A 21,758-nucleotide genomic window follows, 5' to 3' on the forward strand; every position below is an offset into this window, starting at 1 on the left:
TTCAAACTGTCTGCACTCTGATCACAATGGCCCTAACAACCTGCCTCATCTGAACGCATATTTCTGTTTGCCACACACAGTACACGGTGTCTGAGCCTCATCTCTCTCCTCGGGAGGGATGGTAAGCCCTGCCACAGTGAGAGAAGGCTTGTGACAGGCCTCCATGAACTGCGAGGTGCCAAATGAATGTTGGTATTTTTATTACTGCTTTACATATTACCTATTCAAATATCAAGGTGAGCACGGTGCATTCCCAGTAAAGCACCACGTGGATGGGAACTATGTCTGCTATCTCTTCTGAGGACTCCACATCACTCCTGACATGCTGCTTAGGCTGCCCAGCCTGCGTGGCTGCTCAAAGACAACGTGCTCATCCTGTCAAGGGATCTACTGGGTTTCACCCTAGTGGCTCCCGGCATAATTAGAGGGTCACTCCTGAAAGTAACCCCTATAGAACGAGACCAAACACACGTCCTTGGCTTTAATCAATGATGGGAGGCTGGAAACAACGTTTTGTTTTTTTTTTTTAACAAGTTTGGAAATTCTCTAATGCCCAAAGATGAAGATGAATTAGCATTTTGGAACCAGAGAACTAGCCCCGCTATAGGAATTGGTATAATCAGGATTGATACTAGTTACACAACCTTAAGGCAAAAACAGAGTCTATTTCCATAGCACAGAATGAGATGAAAGTGCCCACACAACACAGCCCAGCAAGGACTGGCTTCATTTCAATGTCAATAATATACAAAATAATAAAAATAGCCGGTTTCAGGGCTGATACCACTACGTTGTAATTTGCTGATACATGCAGCATATATGCCCTGAGCCCCCACTCCATGCCAGGCACTCTTAGGTCCTCAGGATAAAGAAGTCAGTAAAACAGACACTGTCTTTGCCCTCATAGAACTCATAATCTTAGAACGTTAAGTAAAATTCACACATTTGCAAAGGTCTGTTTTTAATTTAAAGTAACTGTGGATACAAATCAGTGACTTCAGGTACCTGTCTTTACTTTATAGTCATTTCTGGCATTATTGGTCTCTGCCATGGACCATATGTGTCCCTGAAATGCCAAGGCACAGTCTGCATTCTCACACAAACGGGAACCAGGGTGGAAGGGAGAGGATTGGGGGAGGGGGCTGACCTCTCGCCACCTGGCTCCAGCGCTGCTAGAGATGTACACGTTTGTCTTGCTAGCCAAGTTCTTTCCCACTGAACCTAAAATGCAAGAGAAATAATTATTTTTAATTTCAAGAGTATGTCAGATAATCACCTTGCCCAGCCAGAAATTCTGAGTAGTATCTAGCAACTAAGAATGCCTTCAAACCACGAAGAGTGGTTACTGCTGGAGAGGTGGGTGATCACTCTGCATCTGGCTGCGTATCACCAGACAGCCGAACCCCTTGTGAGAACAGGCAAGGCACACTTACCAGTGGCGATGATGAGGCCCGGAGCCGACTCCTTGGACAGGATGGGCATTCTCCGGAGCTGGAGGTTGAGGAGCTGACTGAGGCGCTGAGCCAGATGAAGGGAACAGCCCTGGGAAAGCTACACAACCAAAGTTTCAGGCAGTGTCAGCACGTGATACCATGCCTAGCGCTCCCTGTAAACCCTGCGGCCTGTGTGAAGGCACTGCAGCTGACACAGGGCAAGGAGGCCTGGCCCAGGGGAAACCAGACTCACAGTCCGGCTGTCCCCGCACCCCCCAGACAGAGGGGATCATCTGGACCCACATAAATGTCCCATGGAAGAAGAGAACAATCACAACTTAGAAAGGCCTTCTGAGACTCTCAGGGAATAACAATTAGAAATCAGTGTCATCTCGAGTAGATGGGAAAGTCATCATCTCATCCTATCACTCAGTGATCCTCTCAAGTGACTCAGAACTAAAGAGAAATGAAATGATTTTGTCATATACACTTTCTAAGTCAGAGATGTATTTCAAATATGATTCCAGCAATTCTATCATAAGACCAAGAATCAGAGGTTATAAGTCTCATGGATAAGCTCCCCTGATGTACAGTATCAATGCGATATAAAAACCAAAGGACAGGCATTAAATTTTTTGCCATGTATTTTACATTTGCACAAAGGTGTACGTATACAGGGCAAGGCTTCGAGTGATTCAATCTGGCTTCCATCACTCATGTCCAGATTTTAGTAGCTCTGCAAGCAATCAGGACAACGCCTTTTGCCATATGGTCACACTCAGTTCTCCTGGTCAGAAGAGCTTGTTCAGTGTTACTTAGATGTGGCCAGGGTTCTGCACAGGAGAACTATGTGCTTATGTGGTTATAGTCAGGTAAAAATGGTAGCAAGGTTTGCTGGATTATTTGCTACTTATTTTTGTCACAAAAGGATCTCTAACAAGTATCTGTCTGGCTAGAGTCTCAGTTTGACCAATGAAAACTGGAACAAATTAGGCTGGGTGTCAAAGAAATATTTATTTGCTCACTCCTCTTTGTGACTCATGCTTTTCTGCCTGCAAGGAAGTCTGTTCATTGAAAAGTTCCTGTTATCCTCAGGTAATCAGACTTATCCATTTCCTATGCATTCCTTCCACCACCTAAACTCAGAAGAAGAAACTGAAAGCTGATGAACTGTCCTGTAGTTCATAAATAAACTGCTCAGTCAGGGAAACAAAAAGCTGAATTTGAGTGACACCATTAATTCAATTTAACTAAAGCCTGACCCCCAGAGCACACTCAAAAACACCCAAGTTCCAACCACCCCAGGATCTCACCAAGACGCTGTAGAAGACACTACTAAGGGAGGAGGAAGCACCCAGATATTTGTCTATATCTATTTATAGGCTGCCTCTTTCCAAAATTAGATTTGATGTGGTAAGCCAAGACCCATTGCTAAATAGAGAAGAAAAACCAAGAAGTAAATTCAAAGAAATGTTCCCAAGGGCCACAGATATATCATACAGGGGAGTGTCCGCATAGCCCACCATGGACAAACAAAATTCAAAAATCCAAAAGACCAAGTAATGGTCTAACTAAACAAGTAGTACTAAAAGTGAATACTACTTTTTTTTTTTTTCCTGAGTTGCTTCTGCCCAGAAGTGGTAGTGAGACCTTGGAGCAGAGTTTGGGAACTCCAAATGTAGCAACACAGATAAAAGTCTGCTCCATGTGATATTAATAGAATCCTATGTGATACTGTATTTTTTCAATTAATACTAGACATAGGAAACTACCACAGAGTAGGGCTCTTTCCCTTATATCAAAAAGCAAAACAAGATTAAAACATCAATACCTCACAATTGATTTTCTCTCCATATCCCGTGAAGGCTGGAGCCTGAAGAAATTCCCAGGTTCCCCCTTTGTCAAAGGTGATGACCGATCTCATGTTCTCCTCATTCATAGAACCATTAATCAGAGTAGCAATGTAGACTCCTTGCAATCCTTCCACTCGGTGGAAGTCAGCAAATGGCTCATTTGCAAAATACCTACAATATGAAAATAAGCAGCTATGAACCTGAATTGGTATTTGCTTGTTATTATAAATAACATAAAATTTGACCATTTAAAAGTATACAATTTTGTGGCATTAAGCACATTCACAAAGTTGGGCAACTATCATTACTATCTAGTTCCAGAACATTTCATCATTCCAAAAGGAAACCTCATACCGACTGGCAGTCACTCTCCATTTCCTCTTCCCTTCCCAAGCCCTGGAAACCACTCATCTGCTCCATGGGTTTATGAATTGGCCTATCTGGATATTTTATATAAATGGAATCTACAATACACGGTCTTTTGTATCTGGTTACTTTCACTTAGCACAACGCTTTCAAGGTTCATCCACGTTATAGCACATTGTTAGTACTTCATTCCTTTTTTTTTGGAGACAGGGTCTTACTGCTGCCCAGGCAGGAGTGCAGTGGTACGATCACGGTTCACTGCAGCCTCGACCTCCCAGACTCAGATGATCCTCAATGATCCTCCTACCTTAGCCTCCCAAGTACCTGGGACTACAGGTGTGTGCCACTACACCCAGCTAATTTTTTAATTTTTTGCTAGAGATGGGGTTTCGCCATGTTGCCGAGGCTGGTCTCGAACTCTTTAGCTCAAGTGATCCACCTGCCTCGGCCTCCCAAAGTGCTGGAATTACAGGCGTGAGCCACCATGCCCAGCCAGATAATTTGCTATTTTAAAAAGTTGTTTCTTTTCAACTTTTAGGGCCAAAAGGCTTATCTGATCAACAATTCCTAATAGGGGGTTTAGAATGATGAATATAACATACAAAAATTGACGTAAGAGTCACATCTATTACATCAGTATCGAAATTGACTCCAAATCCTCCAGCGAGCCTTCAAAAACAGAAATCATTAAGTCAGACCTACAAGACACTAATAACAGTACTGAGGCTTAAAATTCAACCCAATCTGTAGGAACATAGCTCAGGGTTACACAGCCTCTCTCCAGGTACTTACAATCTAATTATCCAACACTCTGATCAGATAGAAGTCCACAAGGTCTTCTGTCAGGAAGCTCAGCAGAACCTGTCGACTCCTTCCTGAAGAAACTGTACATACAGCAAGGATGGCTCTAGAGAGCTTGGGGTCATATTCTGAAGAGAATACGGCCTTCCCAGGCTTTATCTACTATGCTGATACCCTGATGCCACAGGAAAGTGGTTTTGTGCTAAAATGATACAAGCATTACAAATAGAGCGGATTTCTGAGAAATTGTAACCAGGGTTCATACATGGCTGTTAAGACTGGAAGCTTAGCTGAGTGAGGTGGCTCACGTCTGTAATTCCAGCACTTTGGGAGGCCGAGGATGGGGGAATCACAAGGTCGAGGGATCGAGACCATCCTGGCCAACATAGTGAAACCCTGCCTCTACTGAAAATACAAAAATTAGCTGGGTGTGGTGGCACATGACTGTAGTCCCAGCTACTTGGGAGGCTGAGGCAGGAGAACAGCTTGAACCCAGGAGGCACAGGTTGCAGTGAGCCAAGATCATGCCACTGCACTCCAGCCTGGGTGACAGAGCAAGACTCCATCTCAAAACAAAAGAAAAAGAAAAAAGACTGGAAGCTTGCCCTTTATTTCAGGGGTTCTGAGCCACTGGCTACACAATAAAGCAGAGAAACGCTGCCCTCTGTCATCCGTCTCCACACAATCTCTTCAGCTGGAGGACTGCCCTGCCACATCAGACAGAAAGACCCAAAAGACAACCTCTGAGGCAGGAAAAGGAACACTAGGAGCCCCACCAAAGCTGCTTCAGGCTGAGGGACTGAGCACAACGCTGAATGAAATGCTGGAGCTGAGACCAAATTCTCTGACATGAGGTTTCCTTAGGTCTAGTTCAGTTATTTTTCAGGGGCTTCTTAGGAACCAGCTGAAGGTCTCTCTCCCTCCTTCTCTGTTGACCTCTGCTCTACCTCTCCGGGGGTTATCATCATAAACTGTCACCCGACCAGTTATGGGCTTCTTCTACATATCTGGGAGGTCTGAGTTTCTCTCATTTAGATGAGCCCTGTTTCTTTCCCGAGTTGGATTCTGGGAGTTTTATCTTTTACTTCTAGGCAGAAGCCTGTCTTCCTGTATCTCACATGCTCCTCCACCAGGAGTCCCAGCTCATCCTTTTCTTTCCCCCACTTGACCTGCCCTACAACAATTTGCCCCACCCTAAGCACTTTCTCTGAGAGTCCACTTTCTCCCATTTTATCCTCACTGGCCCTCCCCCAGGCACTTCTCCCCTTCTTCCCGGAGTACCCAGGGCCAAGGCTTACCAGGAAGCTCACCAGGTCTCCTACAGCCCCGCTCAGTGCAGAATCCACTCCCTGACAACACCCCCACCATCTGGGCCCGTGCCCCTCCCTAAGGTGACCCGCGGGCCTGACATCTCCTCAGCACATTAGTTCCTCCAAAGCATCCAACATCTAGCTAGTGCTTTCCATGAGACTCCCACCTGGCACATCCCACCAGGGCCAGGGTCATTCCCCAGAAAGAGCTCTTTCTCCATTTCTCTAAGTAAATCAGAAGCAGTTCCCACACACCATCCTTTCCTATTCAGTTCAAAGACTTGCTCATTTCACACACCAGTTTACTCTAAACCAGCCTGCCCACGTGATGTGCTAATTCACCTTTATCCCATTTCATCCGGCTGAGATCGAGATGCAGATGACAAAATGTCACTCAGCTGAGTACAACGGAACCTCTCTAGTCCTCAGATAAAATCTGAGAAGAATGAGAAAACTGAGTAGGACGTTGGTCTATGACTCTTGACGTGAATCTATTTCCAGTTTCTTCACTGGACTGTGCGCTCAGGCAAGGAGGGGAGGCCTTCATAACTCTGCAAAGGGCCATCGCTCTGGCTTCTGGCTCATACTCTGTCCCAGCATGAAACATTCACCCTGACTATCTGACACATGCGGAAGACAAGAAAATATTTAGCAAGCTGTGACTTTTCCATTTCATAACCAGGGGCTTTTAATGGTGAAAAAAGAAAGATTAAAGCGTCAGTGAGAGGTCTGAGGGACAGTGATTCACTATTTTAATTATTTAAAAAAGGAGACTATTATTCACTATTAAAATGAATGAGGCACTGATCTATGGTACCCATGGATGAACCCTGAAAACATTATGCTAAGTGAAAGAAGCCAGACACAGAAGGTCACATATTATTGTATGATTCCATTTATATGAAACACCCTGTAAAATAGGGAAAAATCCACAGAGACAGAAATCAGACTGACAGCTGCCAGGGGCTGGGAGAAGGGGATAGTGGAGAGAAGCGACTTAATGGGCATGGGGTTTTCTTTTGGAGAAATGAGAAGGCCATGAAATTAAACAGAGGTGGCAGTGGCGCAAGATTGTAAATGTATCGAATGCCACCGAATTGCCTACTTTAAAATGATTAAGCTGATGTTATATACATTTCACCTCAATAAATAATATGTATTTTTTGGAGACGGAGTCTCGCTCTGTCGCCCAGGCTGGAGTGCAGTAGCGCGATCTTGGCTCACAGAATCCTCTGCCTCCCAGGTTCAAGCGTTTCTCCTGCCTCAGCCTCCCGAGTAGCTGGGACTACAGGCACGTGCCACCACGCCCGGCTAATTTTTGCATATTTAGTAGAGATGGGATTTCACCATGTTAGCCAAGATGGTCTCGATCTCCTGACCTCCTGATCCACCCACCTTGGCCTCCCAAAGTGCTGGGATTACAGGCATGAGCCACCACACCCAGTCAATAAATAATTTTTTCAATAAAAAACGACAAGCCAGCCTGAAGGAGGTAGGATCTGCCACTGACCAAACCAGGACAAGCTGAGCATCAAAATGAATCATGGCAGGAATGGTTTATAACACATTAAATAATAATTAATCCATGAGTCTGTGTCAGGTGAGGAAAGGAATAAAAGATGACAGCACCTCCAAAAGAGAAGAAACAGGAAGTGGAAAAGCACCATCAGAGATCAGGTAGAAAGCTGGGCACGTGGATATCCAGTAGGCCTCTCCAACCAGGTAAGTCCCAAACCAAGTTCGTGGTCTCCCCCTAATACTACCCCTGCCCCAGATCTCCCTGACTCCCTGTGTGGCCATCTCTTTACAGGCAGCTCAGGTGAAGCAGCAGCAGTCCCTGGCTCCTCCTTCTTTCACACCCCTCGTTCCCATCCATCAACAAATCCCATTGGCTCTACTTTAAAAATATATTTAGGGTCTGACCATTTCGAGCATCTCTAGTGCCACCACCCTGGGTCCAGCCAACATCCATCCCTACTGGCCTGTATCTCTGCAATCCTTTCACAACTAGTCTTCCTGTTCCCGCCTTTGTCCCCTACAATAGTCAAATTCCCACACAGCATTGAGGATAACTTCTCTAAAAGATAAGCCACATGAGGGCTCACTTATAATTATTTATAACACTATTCATTTATGTTTTACATTCTTTTCATTACATAATGCAATTCACAATTTTTTAATGGAAAAAAAAGAAAAGGTTAAATCAGATCATGTCCATTTCCTGGTCTAAACCTTCCATCTCATTTAGAAGGAAAAAACAGGATTGAGTGTGGTGGCTCATACCTGTAATCCCAGCACTTTGGGAGTCCAAGGCAGACAGATCACTTGAGGTTAGGAGTTTGAGATCAGCCTGGCCAACATGGTACTGTGTCTACTAAAAATATAAAAATTAGCCTGGCCTGGTGGCACACGCCTGTAATCTCAGCTACTTTTGAGGCTGAGGCAAGAGAATCACTTGAACCCAGGAAGACGAGGCTGCAGTGACCCAAAATCACGCCACTGCATTCCAGCCTGGGCGACAGAGCGAGACTACATCTCAAAAACAAACAAACAGAAAAACAACAACCAAAAAGAAAAAAACAAAGCTCTTCACAAGCCCCTGAAGGCCCTATAGGATCTGAGCCCTGCTCTCTTAGGTACTGTTTCTTCCTTCTCTCTCCCTCTCTTCAGCCCTTCCAGCCACTCTGGCCTCCTCCCTGCTCCTAAAACACCAGTGCAGTCCAGCCTCAGAGTCACTGTGCTTCCTGTCTGCCCTGCTTGCAGTGCTACTCGCCCAGGGTTCTGCCTGGTTCCTTCCCTCATGTAATTCAGGCACCTGCTTAAATGTCCCCCTCCTGAAGCAGCCAGTAGAATAAAAGAACACCCTTGCAAACCCCCGTCCCCTGATCTTGCTTTATTTTTCTTCTCAACATGTTAGCAGGCAGATCACATACTTGCTTATATTCTCTCTTCCCCAACTAGAATATAAACTCCATGGAAGACGGACTTTGTTCTGATATGTTATTGCTTCATACATTATTTTGTGGCTATACCTAGAACACTCTGGCAGAGAGCAGCAGCATACTTGTGAATAAACTGACAATGGAATGAATTGCCCAGAAACAGTGGGCACAAAGGCATGCCCTCAGACCTGGCTGTCATGGCTGGAGAGCCAGACCCCATCCCAGACCAGTCAGCTTCATGCAGGAGACTCTTTCCAAGAGCAGAGGGGACTCTAACCACAGCCACACAGGTCACACAAGTCTGGCTGTCAAACGACAACTCAGAATAAATGGTCCTGAAAGGATCTTAAGAACCAATTCATCCCTCCCAAACCCCAAGTCCTCCACCACCCCTTGATGGGTGTGGTGCTCAGATATTGCTCACTGCTGGACTGCAAAACAGCTCTAAACACATGATTTACAGATAAAAGATCAATGACGTTGGCGCCTTTCCTTACAAAACACTGCAATTATCTCTTAAAAAAAAAAAAAAAAAAGAGTAATGACATCAATTAACCTGATCCACTGGCCGCATATGCCAGCTCTCACTGACTTGATATTTTCCAAGTGCTGTTTTTCAATGCTCAGAAACCACAAAACCAGAACACTGAACAAAAGGAGCTCAAGGGATTGATTAACACAGTAGCTCTGACCCTGAATGTTACCTAGAGGTGTAGTTTCCAGACTTGGCTGCACATAAGAATCACCTAGGGTGCTTCTTAAAATCCTCATAACCTGGCCACACCCCAAACCCATCCCACGGTGATCCCCGGGCATGTGAGCCAGACATTGGATTTCCAAAACTTCCCGGGTGAATCCACATGTGCAGCTAATGCTGCAAACCACTGAACCAGAGAGAAGCTAATGGTTGTGTTGGCCTAAGAAGGCAGAAGGACTCACAGTCTCCTTACCTCACCAAGGTGTCACTGCCGGCCCCTCCTGGGCTGTAATAGAGCACGTTCTCCAAGGACAGGGAGAACTTCAGCCCCTCTGCCTCTGAGATGTATAAATTGGTACGGTTGTTACTGTGGCTGACACACACAAACACCTGGTCCTCGGAGGCATCTGCGATGTAATATTCCTTTGGAATCAGAAGTCAAAAAAGATATGTCAAAAAACAAATGTGCCCTGTGGGCTTTTTCTATACACACGGAAGCAATGACTTTCAAATGTCCTAGTGACGAATGTGTGCCTAAAGCCCACAGGAAGCTCCCTAACCTTGGCAAAGAAGCTTTGGCGACTTTCCCTTTGGAGAACCTGAGGCGGATCTGCAGCTTAGTGGGCCCCTTACTGGCAAACGGGGCACAAAATAACGGGCCACTGCACTGCACAAATGACCTACAAACCTCTTTCTGTTAATAATGTCTCCCTCATTTTCCCATGAGACCTTTCATTCGTGCAAAGTACAATATGGATTAATGCATTTCGCTTTATTTTCCCTAAGGTGACCAAAGGAAGGCAGAATCCATAGAAACTAGCAGAGAACTGGCAAGACGGTTCTCCATATGATCCCATTCGTTGGGTGGAAGGTACGTCAGTGAGCTGCTTACCTTTCATCAAGCCAACTGCCAGTGTCAAGACGTTTCACTGTGACCTCCTCTCTGTGGCAACTCCTCTAATGACCCCATCCCATGCAGCTCTTTCCTATCCATCTTCATGTTATAAAGCTGCATATGTAAGCACTTGCTTATGTGTGGTTTCTTCTGCTGCTCAGTTCATAGTCTCTCCAACCTGTTTCTAAAAGGTGGGACCCAAATCCTATCCCCTGTTGGAACTCACCCCTTGCAAGCAATACAGCAGGTACTCAATAAGAAAAATTCCTATCATGCACAAACTTCCCATTGCTTCAGTACTGGCACACTGCTCAGATGGCACTGACTCTGGCTCCAACCTCTCTCTGCCAGTGCTGCTGCACTTAAAGCAAACTAAGACTCTCCTTCAGCTCTGCTTCAGTGAAGTGGGAAACACAGATCACGATGGCCAAAGTGAAACTGCTCTCTCTAGAGACCTCTCTGGAAAGTGACTTCAGGGAGGCTCCATAAAATATCCACTCCAGCAGGCCATCCCTGCAACACCCTTCCTCTGACCTCTGCGTAAAGACAGTGACACTTCTCCCCAACCTCAAGCAGACCCCACTCACATTAATAGGATGTCTTGTGACAAACTGGGCTGCTCGCATGGGCTTCCGGCCAAAGGAGACCCAGAGCTGGACAGAAGACTGCTGTTGACTGCCCAAGAGATGCTGCCAAGGAAGAGGAGAAAAAAAAAATTAATGGTGCCACATTACAGTCATTCAAAAGCAGCAAAAATAAAAATAGAAGAATCAGATTCTTCCAGTTCTACTGGAAACACAAAATAGAGACTGATTGCAAATTCATATTTTTGCAGCATCTGCCATCACTGGGCAGCTTGGGTTGTACTGCTTCATCTTAGATACCTGGTTTGCAACGGACACTAGATACTCCGTGGATATTAGATAAGGAAGGAAATGGTATGATGGTAGAACTTGGACTAGAGGAGGTTGTTGGAGGCTGCCAACACTTCAGTAGAGTAAGAGATAGAAAGAGGATTGTGTGATGAGGCTGAAGAAACAGGCAGGGAGGAGCCTACAGCCCCCAAACCACTAAAGGGTGAGATCAGCCACACACCATGCACACAAAACATGTTCTTTTCTTCTTTCTACTCCTATTTTTAGATTACAAGGATGCTGCAGTCACAAGGCTTTAATTTGCACCAAGACTTGAGAGAATATTCATTGATTCTGGTTTTCCATCTCTGAATAATCTCATTGAGGAAGGTCTTTTGCTAGAATATATATTCATTGGTAGAGTATTCAACATGATGTTGACCACATCACATTGCATTTTAGAGACTTTTAAGTCACAGCAAGAATCTTGGAAATGTGTATAAAAGCATCAGATTAAGAGCTAGCTCTACCAACTGAAAAAATGACAAAAATCTCTCTAGCTTTCAGTTTATTCATCTACAAAAGGAGAAGCTTATTTGGATCAAGACTTCCCTATAGATGGGTTTAAATGGTCCAGCAACCCTGTAAACATATATGCAAATTTTTTATATACACTCATTTATTTTGCTATGGAGGCTCCATACGTTTTATCAGATTCTCAAGAAAGTCCACAATTCCAAAAAAGATAAGAACTGTTACAAAGACTCTGTGTGGTTTCTTCCAGCTCTAAAAGAACACGGCCAGAAACTGAAGGCAAATGTTGCATATCTGTCAGGAAAGACACAGGGAGGCACACCCTCATGTGGACATAATCATACAAATGACTATTAAACTTATTGAGATGTTGGGATTCCCAGCCAGAGGGGTTACTTCGGCTTCACTTATCCTTGACAAGGTTGCTGTTTATTATAGATATTAACTTCCTAAAGAGTAAGGAACATACCCATTTATTTTATCTGTAATATAACAACTCAGTACCCTGTGCTCACACATGCCCTATAAATACTATGAGGACCCAGCTGATAAAGACAAAGTTACTTTTAATCCATTTGAGCAGCAGACATTCAAACCACCACTGAACAAATGGTTAAAAGTAATTTGTTTTAAAGAAATCAGGTAGAGAGGTACAAAAGACTGCCCACCAAAATGGAAATCTGAAAACCATATTAATAGCTTGTACTAAACATGGGGCTGTAGGAAATGATGGATCTATAAAAAACGTAAAAGCATTTTAACTGAATGAGAAAACAATTCCCAGCAAAATTGTGACATATAAATTCCAAAAGCCCTCATGAAGCTGATAAAATGTTATGACTATGTCAGATGATTGGTTTCAGTCAGCCTATATACATACATTTTTGTTAACATATAGAGGAACGTATCAATGAAATACACATTTTTATGCTTTGTTTTTTACTACTTCCAACTGTCAGTAAAACTTTAAAAAGAGTGATTTCTCAATGACACCCAGGCTCATCATTAGTTAAAAATACTTAACAATTGCTGCTGGGAGGCCTGAGTATTAAGAATATATTTCACAGGTCAGTCTTACCTCATAAATGCAAAAATCACAGAATACTACAATCATCGAACCAAAAAAAAATCTCAAAACGCATCGATCCCACTTCCTTCTTGGAGAATTATTCCTAAACCTGGACAATTCAGGTTCATTCTTAATGCATTTTTAAAGAGTTATTATATTGTTTTACTGCCACCAAGAAATATATTAACAATTAAGCTATGGTACACTAGTGATTGTAAGATGTATTGTAAGGCTCTGAGATTTTTCTTAATAAACCGTAGGTTTTGGGTTGGTTTGTTTTTTATCTCTATTATTATAAAAGCAAATCATACTCATGGAAAACATCCAACAGCACAGATGAGTACAAGGTAAATGCAGAAGCTCTGCTCTGACCTCCACATCCCTCCTCCCACTCTACCCTGCAGAGTGCCCAGTGGCTAACAGCTCTTGTGCATCCTTTCAGAAATACACTGTGCCACCACACACAAGCATACTTACATAGTGACAGACACTGCTACATCTACCCTCAACACCCATTATCCCTTTCCTTCCGAGCACTAGGACCCTGACAACATCCAGGATAAATGACTGCACTTCTCTACCATTTTTGCAGCTATGGCTAGTCATGTGATTAAGTACTAGTCAATAAGATTAAAAACAGAAGTCTTGTATTGGATTTCTAGGAAGGCTGCTTAAATAGATGGAATTGGTGGGAAGAGGTCCTACTTGCTGTCTTTCCTTATTCTTCCTAACTGCAATAAGGACTTGAAGGCTAGTGTGGACGTCTTGAACCACGAGGTAATCTTGAGAATGGAAATCATTAGTCAGGATGGTAGAACGTTAAGACAGATATCTGGGTTCCCAAGAACATCAGGACACCAACATACCAGCCCAAGACAGCCTACCTCCAGGCAGCGAGGGGGAGAAAACTAAACTCCTGACTTGGCTAAGCAACTTTTCTTTCTAGTCTATTACCAGCAACCTAACACAATTCTAAACTGACACAGGCAATTTAATTTTTCACATATAATTTGGATCATGATATAAATGCTGTTTTATTACTTAACTTTTTCCATTAACAGTATATCTTACTGTCCCACAATTTAACATTTTATCACTGGCAATTTATCTTAGACATCTTTCCACTTAACAGCTATTGGTAGGCATTTGGGTTATTTCCAAAAACATTTCTTAAACACACACACACACATATATATTTATTACTTTTTCAGAACTGCACAATACTATTGGTAGGATGCATTCTTAGAGAAGAATTCTTAAGTCAAAATTTGTATTTTTGATAGCTATCATGAAATGGCCCTCCTGAAAGGCTGTACCAGCTAACACATCCACAAACACACATACCTTCATCAATTACTAGGAATGATTTAAATGTTTTAATCTAAGTCAATCCTATATCCTATAGAGTCTGAGAATTTATAAGAAGTTTTTTTTTTTATTTTGTTTTCATTTCTGATAATTAAAAATAAATTTGGTCAGGCACAGTGGCTCACGCCTGTAATCCCAGCACTTTGGGAGGCCAAGGCGGGCAGATCACGACGTCAAGAGATCAAGACCATCCTGGCCAATATGGTGAAACCCTGTCTCTACTAAAAATACAAAAATTAGCTAGGCATAGTGGAGTATGCCTATAGTCCCAGCTACTCAGGAGGCTGAGACAGGAGAATCACCTGAACCTGGGAGGTGGAGGTTGCAGTGAGCTGAGATCATGCCACTGCACTCTAGCCTGGCGACAGAGAAAGACTCCATCTCAGAAAAAATAAATAAATAAATAAACAAATAAATTCATCTAGGTATGTGAATAACCTGAATTTCCCTTTATATTTGAGATTGTGTTAAGAGCAAAAAGAAATGGAGGAGGATCAAGAAGAGGACAAAGGAACTAAATAAAGGATACTCTTATCAAGTAAAGGCCAAAGGATACTGCAATGAGCTATCCCACTGAAAGTTGCATGGCAGCTCAGCTAGAGAAAATGCGTAAAGAACTAAGCCCTCCCAGGGCATGTGGAAGCACAGGGCCACTAGTTCAGAAGCACCAGAGCCATGGGTCACATCCTCCCTTGAAGCAGCAATGAAGCTTCAGCAAAACATCCTCATCCACATTAATGTTGTTTACAAAAAAAAATCATAAATAAAACATAGCTAAAATCCGACATCTGGGATATTCCAGGGGGTAAAAAGGAGTGAGTAGATAGCTAAGGAGAGGTTGGCAAACGTAGGTAAGTAATATTGAAGCTGAATGAGGGCACATGGGGAGGTCATATCAGCATTAACTGTTCTTTCGTGTAGGTTGGAAAATGCCTATAATAAAGTTTACAAAGTTAATATTAATTGGAAGCATTTCTAGGAACTCTAAAAATATACTCATCCTTAAAAGCAAGAAAAACACTGACAAAAATCTTCAAAATCCACTTTTTCACAATTCTGCAAATGAAATAAAGAGTTACAAAAATTCAAGGCACATTTATTCAAGAACAATGGCTGAATCTTGGCAAGAATAGCCAGCTTTGTGATGTTTTCATTTGCCCTAATCCCATCCCCCTCTCTCTAGCTCTGTGGTAGCCTTGGAAACCCACAGCCTCACATCTACAATAGCTGTGAAAAACAGCAGCCTAGCAGCCACTGGAGAGGACAAAATAGGTCTGGAGTTCCCAAAAAGCCTGACCTGTCTGGGGGCTCACAGGAAAGTGCATTATCAGCACTTGTCCTTATATAGCCTGACTTGGTTCATGACATAGACAGCCTTATAGCCAGCCAAGGTATTTACTGAAAACAGTGAATAAAAACTAGCAAATGCTTATCATCATAACTGCTGAAGACAGTATTACCAATTAGGAATAAAAAGAGGCTAACTAAAAAGCTCAAAAGGAAAAACTGGGGAAGAAGATGCCCTTAGGAGACTTCATTAAGCTCTAGAATATTCCTGGGACTCCACAAAGTCAAACACATTAGAGCTGTGAGTATGCTCAAGAAAGAAATGAACAGGGTCTAATCTCTTACCTCCAGCTAATCTTGAAGCTCTACATAAGCAGGAAGTGAAGGCTAGGACAGAGTTGTAAACTGCCTGCCAAAGCATTGAAGGTATACCCAAACACACACCCAGAGGCCATTAGCAAAGGCTGAGGGACTTAGTGGTTCAAAGTGTTTAAGAAAATCTCTGTCTTATCATTGACTGACGAATAAGCTAAATTATGAGATACTTCAGTAGCAATAACAATAAAGAACACAAACTTGAGAGCAGTATAGGAAACTCCCTGAACAACAAAACCAACAACAACAAAAACAGCAACAACAACAAATAGCAACAACACAAAACCCTGAGGAGGGGGTGTCAGTGGTGTGGAGCTGCCACACCATTTAAAATGTCCAGTTTTCAATTAAAAAATCACAGGACAAGTGAAGAAACAGCAAAGTATAGTCTATACACAAGCAAAAAGAGTAGTCAGTAGAAACTGTCCTTAAAAGCTCAGACATTAGACTAAGTAAAAAAAAAAAATTCAATAAGCTATCATAAATATGTTCAAAGGACTAAAAGAAATCATATATAAAGTATGAAAGGACAGTGTAAGAACAATGCCTCATCAAATAGAGAATATCAATAAAGAAATAAAAAAATTAAAAAAGAAAAACAAGCAAAAAGAAATTTGGGAGTTGAAAAGTATAATAAATCAAAAGAAAAATTTAGTAGAGGCGTTCAACAGCAGATTTGAACCAGGAAAATAAAAAAGCAGTGAACTTTAAGACATGTCAATTGTGATATCTTAGTCTGACCAAAAAAAAAAAAAATGTTAAAAATAAACAGAGCCTAAAAGAACCAGTAAACACCATCAAGTGTCCTGACATACAAATTACTGAAGTCATTGATGAGATGACAGAATAAAGGAGAAAGAATATTTGAAGAAATAATGGCCCAAAACTCCCCAAATTTGATGAAAAACATAAATCCAGTAAGCTCAATGAATTCCTGAAAGGATAAACTCAGAGACCCATACCCAGGCACACCATAGTAAAACTGCTGAAAGCCAAAGATAAAGAAACTTGGAAAGCAGCAAAAGAAAAATGACTCATCTTATATAAGGAGTCCTCAATTAGACTAAAACTGTACTGACGGGCTTTAAGAGTATAAAGATGAGACAATAATAGCACAAAAGCAGCGACACAATAAAGCTATATAATGACAAAGATTTTGTACACTACTGAAGTTACATTGTTATTAATCCAAACTAGATTTCATAAATTAAGGTATTTATTATACTCCCCAAAGCACAGATTAAGAAAACACCTGGGAAAAAATTTAGTGAAAGAAGGTACAAGGGAATTTAAATGTTACCCTAGAAAAATCTGCATTTAATATAAAAGAAGGCAGTAATGAAGTAATAGAGGAACCAAAAAAAAAAATATGAGGAATATAGAAAGCAAACAGCAATAGCAGATATATAGTCTACCTTTTAGTAATTACATTAAATGTAGGTGAATTAAACACCCTAATCAAAAGGCAGAAATCGAAAGAATGCATAAAAGACCTGACACAACCATACGCTATTTACAAGGATTCAAAGATACAAATAGATTGAAACTACCAGGATGAAAAAATGGTATGCTCTGTGATATGGTTTGGCTGTGTCCCCACCCAAATCTCATCTGGAATTCCCACATGTTGTGGGAGGGACCAGGCGGGTGGTAATTGAATCATGGAGGCAGGTCTTTTCCATGATAGTGTTATTATCACTGTTCTCCTGATAGTGAATAAGTCTCATGAGATCTGATGGCTTTTAAAATGAGGGGTTTTCCTGCACAAGCTCTCTTTGCCTGCTGCCATCCATGTAAGACATGACTTGCTCCTGCTTGCCTTCCACTATGATTGTGAGGCTTCCCCAGCCATGTGGAACGATAAGTCCATTATAAACCTTTTTTGTAAATTGCCCAGTGTTGGGTATGTCTTTATTAGCAGCACGAAAACGGACTAATACACCATGTTAACTGTACCCAGAAGAAAAGAATAGCTATAATAATAGTCACAATAGAATTTAAGACAAAAAATAGTTACTAGAGACAAGGAAGGACATTTAATAATGATAAAAGTGTCAATCTAGAAGAATTAACAATCATAAACATATATGCACCTAACAACAGAACTCCAAAGCACATGAGGGAAAACTGCCACAATTGAAGGGAGAAATAAATAATTCAAGATGATAACAGTTAGAGATTTCAACAGTTAAATATTTTCCCATCTTCAATATAGAACAAAGCAGAAAAGGAAAAAGATAAACTGAACATCACCATCAACCAAGTAGATTTAATAAACATTTCTAGAACATAATACCCAACAACAGCAGAATACACATTCTTCTCAAAGCACATCTTTCGTTTCACATGTTCAGCCACATTCTCAAGGATAACAGATGTTAAGTATTAAAATAAGCCTCAATACATTTAAAAAGAACTGAAACCATATAAAGTACATTCTGTGATCATAATGGAATAAAATGAGAAACCAAAAAGACAAGGAAATTCACAAATATATTGAAATTAAACAACACATTCAAAAATCATCAGTGGGTCAAAAGGAATCACAAGAGTCATTAGAAAATACTTTAAGATGAAGGAAAATGAAACCATAAGCATATGAAATGCAGCTAAAGCAGTGATTAGAGAAAAATGTATACCCATAATCACTTATATTAAAAAAGAAGAAAAATATCAAATCAATAACCTGACTATCCACCTTAAGAATGTAGAAACATAAGGGCAAACTAAGCCCAAAGCAAGCACAATGAAAGAAATACAAAGATTCAAGTAGGAATAAATGAAATACAGAAGAGAAAAAGAATAAAGAAAATTACTCAAATAATATACTGATTCTTTGAAAAGATTAACAAAATTTAATAAACTAGACTACAAGCTAGACTTGCCAAGAAAAGAAGACTCAAATTATTAAAATTAGGAAAGAAATAAGAAACATCAACAATCTCACAGAAATAAAAAAAAGAAAATCAGTATAAATACTATGAATAATTGAAAATTAAATAACCTAGAAGAAATGAACAAATTACTAGAAAGATACAAACCGCTGAAACTGAACCAAAGATAAATTTTAAAAACTAAAAAGATTGAATTAGTAACCAGAAAACTTCCCACAAAGATGGTAAATTCTGCCAAACAAATTACAGGATAAAAATGATTATAAACCAAGAGCATGTGGGATTCATTCCAAAAATGTGCATTGGTTTAGCATATGAGAAAGATCCATCAGTGTAATATTCAATGTTAATAGACTAAAGGAGGAAAAAAAGAAACATACGACATCACAACTGACACAGAAAAAGCACTGACAAAATCCCAGACTTTTTCCATGATGAAAACACTCAACAACCTAGGAATAGAAGGGAACCTTTCTCAAATTGGTAAAGGGCGTCTAGAAAAACCCCACAGTTAAAAATCATACTGAATGGTATAAGACTGAATGCATTTCCCCTAAGATCAGGAATAAGACAAGGATGCCTACTCTCTCCACTCCTAGTCAACATTTTACTAGAGGTTCTAGCCAATGCAGTTAGGCAAAAAAATAAACAAACAAAAGGCCTCCAGACTGGAAAGGAAGAATTAAAGGATGATGTTGTCTCTTTTAGCAGACCTAAGGAATTATCCTAAGGAATCCACACACCAAAAAAGTTAGAACTAATAAAGTTCAGCAAGGTTGGAGAATATAAGATCACCAATACAAAAATCAATCATGTTTCTACATACTAGCAATGAACAATCTGAAAATGAAATAAAGAAAAGAATCATTTACAATGGAGCCAAAAAGGATACTTAGGAAACTTTTTTTTTTTGAGATGGAGCCTCACTCTGTCACCCAGGCTGGAGTACAGTGGCACGATCCCAACTCACTGCAATATCTGTCTCCTGGGTTCAAGCAATTCTTCTGCCTCAGCCTCCTGAGTAGCTGGGACTACAGGTGCACCCCACCACGCCCAGCTAATTTTTGTATTTTTAGTAGAGATAGGGTTTCACCATATTGGCCAGGCTGGTCTCGAACTAAAGTGCTGAAATTACAGGTGTGAGCCACCGTGCCCCGCCAGGAGAAGTTTTTAACTAAAGAAGTCCAGGACTTTTACACTGAAAACCAGAAAATCCAGTTGAAAGAAATTAAAGAAAACCTAAATAAATGGAAGAATATCCTTTGTCCATGCATTGGAAGACATAATATATTGAGATGGTAATACTCTCCAAATTGTGTTGAATCTGTAGATCAATCTCTATCAAAATCCCATCTGCGGTTTTTTGTTGTTGTTGTTGTTTTAGCAAAAAATTGACAAGCTGATCTTAAACACACGTTGAAAGAATAGCCAATACAATCTTGAAAAAAGAACAAAGTTGGAGAGTTCTAATTTACCACATTCAAAACTTATTACAAAACTACAGTAATCAAGACAGTGTGATGTTGGCATAGGGATAGACATATAGATTAACGGAACAGAACTCAGAGTCCAGAAACAGGCCAAGTGTAGTGGCCTGGGCAACATAGTGAGACCCTGTCCCTTCAAAAACTTAGCCAGGCTCAGTGGTGCATGCCTGTAGTTGCAGCTACTCAGGAAGCTGGGGCGGGAGGACCATTGGGCTTGTGAGTTCAAAGTTGCAGTGAGCCATGACCATGCCACTACATTCCAGCCTAGGTGACAGCAAAACTGTTTAAAAAAAAAAAAAAAAAAAGAGACAGAGAGAGAAGGAGTCCAGAAATACATTCTCATATTTATGAGAAATTAATTTTCAACCAAGGTACCAAGGGAAAAGTATAGCCTTTTCAACAAATGGTGCTGGGACAACTGGTTATCCACATACAAAAGAATGAAGGTAAATAACTACTTCACACTAGATACAAAAATTAATTGAAAATGAAATGAATCATAGACTGAAGAGCTAAAACTACATAACTCTTAAAGGAAAAGGAAGCATATCTTCATGACCTCAGATTAGGCAATAGTTTCTTGGATATAACAACAGAACAGGCAACAAAAAAAATGGATAAATTGAACTTCATCAAAATTAAAAACAAGGCTGGGTATGGTGGCTCGTGCCTGTAATCCCAACAATTTGGGAGGCCAAGGTAGGAGGATTGCTTGAGCCCAGGAGTTTGAGACCAGCCTGGGCAACTTGATGAAACCCCATCTTTACAAAAAATAAAAAAATTAACACGTATGGTGGCACATGCCTGTGGTCCCAGCTACTCAGGAGGCTGAGGTAGGAGGACTGCTTGAGCACACGAAGATCACGGCTGCAGTGAGCCATGATTGCTCCACTGCACTCCAGCCTGGGTGACAGAGTAAGACCCCCAACTCAAAAAAATAAAAATAAAAACTTTAGTGCTGAAAAAGAAAAGAAAGTAAAAAGATAAACCATGGAAAGGCAGAAAAGATTTGCAAATCATGTAACTTATATATAAAGAATATATAGAAAAAAGAACTACTATAACTCAAGAACAAAAAAGAACCCAATTTAAAAACGGAACAAAGGACTTGAACAGACATCTGTCCAAGAAAGACATACAAATGGCCAACAGCCACATGAAAAGATGTTCAACATATGTTCAACATCCTTAGCCATCAGGAATTCAAATTAAAACCATTAGATACCACTTCACACTTAACTGGGATGGCTATCATCCAAAAAACAGTAACAAATGTTGACAAGGATATGGGAAAACTACACCCTAATACATTTCTGGTGGGAATATAAAATGGTACAATAGTTTTGGAAAACCACTTGACCGATTCTCAAAAAGTTAAACAGAATTATCAGCTGGGCACAGTGGCTCATGCTTGTAATCCTAGCACTTTGGGAGGCCAAGGTGGGCGGATCACAAAGTCAGGAGATCGAGACCACCCTGGCTAACATGATGAAACCCCATCTCTACTAAAAAATACAAAAAATTAGCCAGGCATGGCAGCAGGCACCTGTAGTCCCAGCTACTCGGAGGCTGAGGCAGGAGAATAGCGTGAAC

The 21,758-nt window shown here is 41.1% G+C and overlaps 1 protein-coding gene across 8 annotated transcripts in view; it reads right to left on the reverse strand.

Annotated features, from left to right (window-relative positions):
- SORL1 (sortilin related receptor 1) overlaps positions 1–21,758 on the reverse strand; it is a 179,571-nt gene that overhangs the window by 108,274 nt on the left and 49,539 nt on the right. For 7 of the 8 annotated variants that reach the window (XR_002517258.2, XM_021926639.2, XM_021926638.2 and 4 more), the window contains 5 exons: positions 10,885–10,986; positions 9,656–9,825; positions 3,265–3,457; positions 1,434–1,551; positions 1,148–1,221 (listed from right to left, as the gene is read on the reverse strand). Coding sequence is in view for 7 of the 8 variants with exons in the window: in XM_021926639.2 (XP_021782331.1) it covers positions 1,148–1,221; positions 1,434–1,551; positions 3,265–3,457; positions 9,656–9,825; positions 10,885–10,986 (657 nt within the window). In the remaining variant the exon portion in view is untranslated. Of the gene's footprint in view, positions 1–1,147; positions 1,222–1,433; positions 1,552–3,264; positions 3,458–4,254; positions 4,322–9,655; positions 9,826–10,884; positions 10,987–21,758 lie in introns of those variants that run through there. The other variant, XM_021926640.2, reaches the window with a different exon arrangement.

The sequence above is a fragment of the Papio anubis genome, chromosome 12, assembly GCF_008728515.1.
Source record: "Papio anubis isolate 15944 chromosome 12, Panubis1.0, whole genome shotgun sequence".
Lineage (NCBI taxonomy): Eukaryota > Metazoa > Chordata > Mammalia > Primates > Cercopithecidae > Papio > Papio anubis.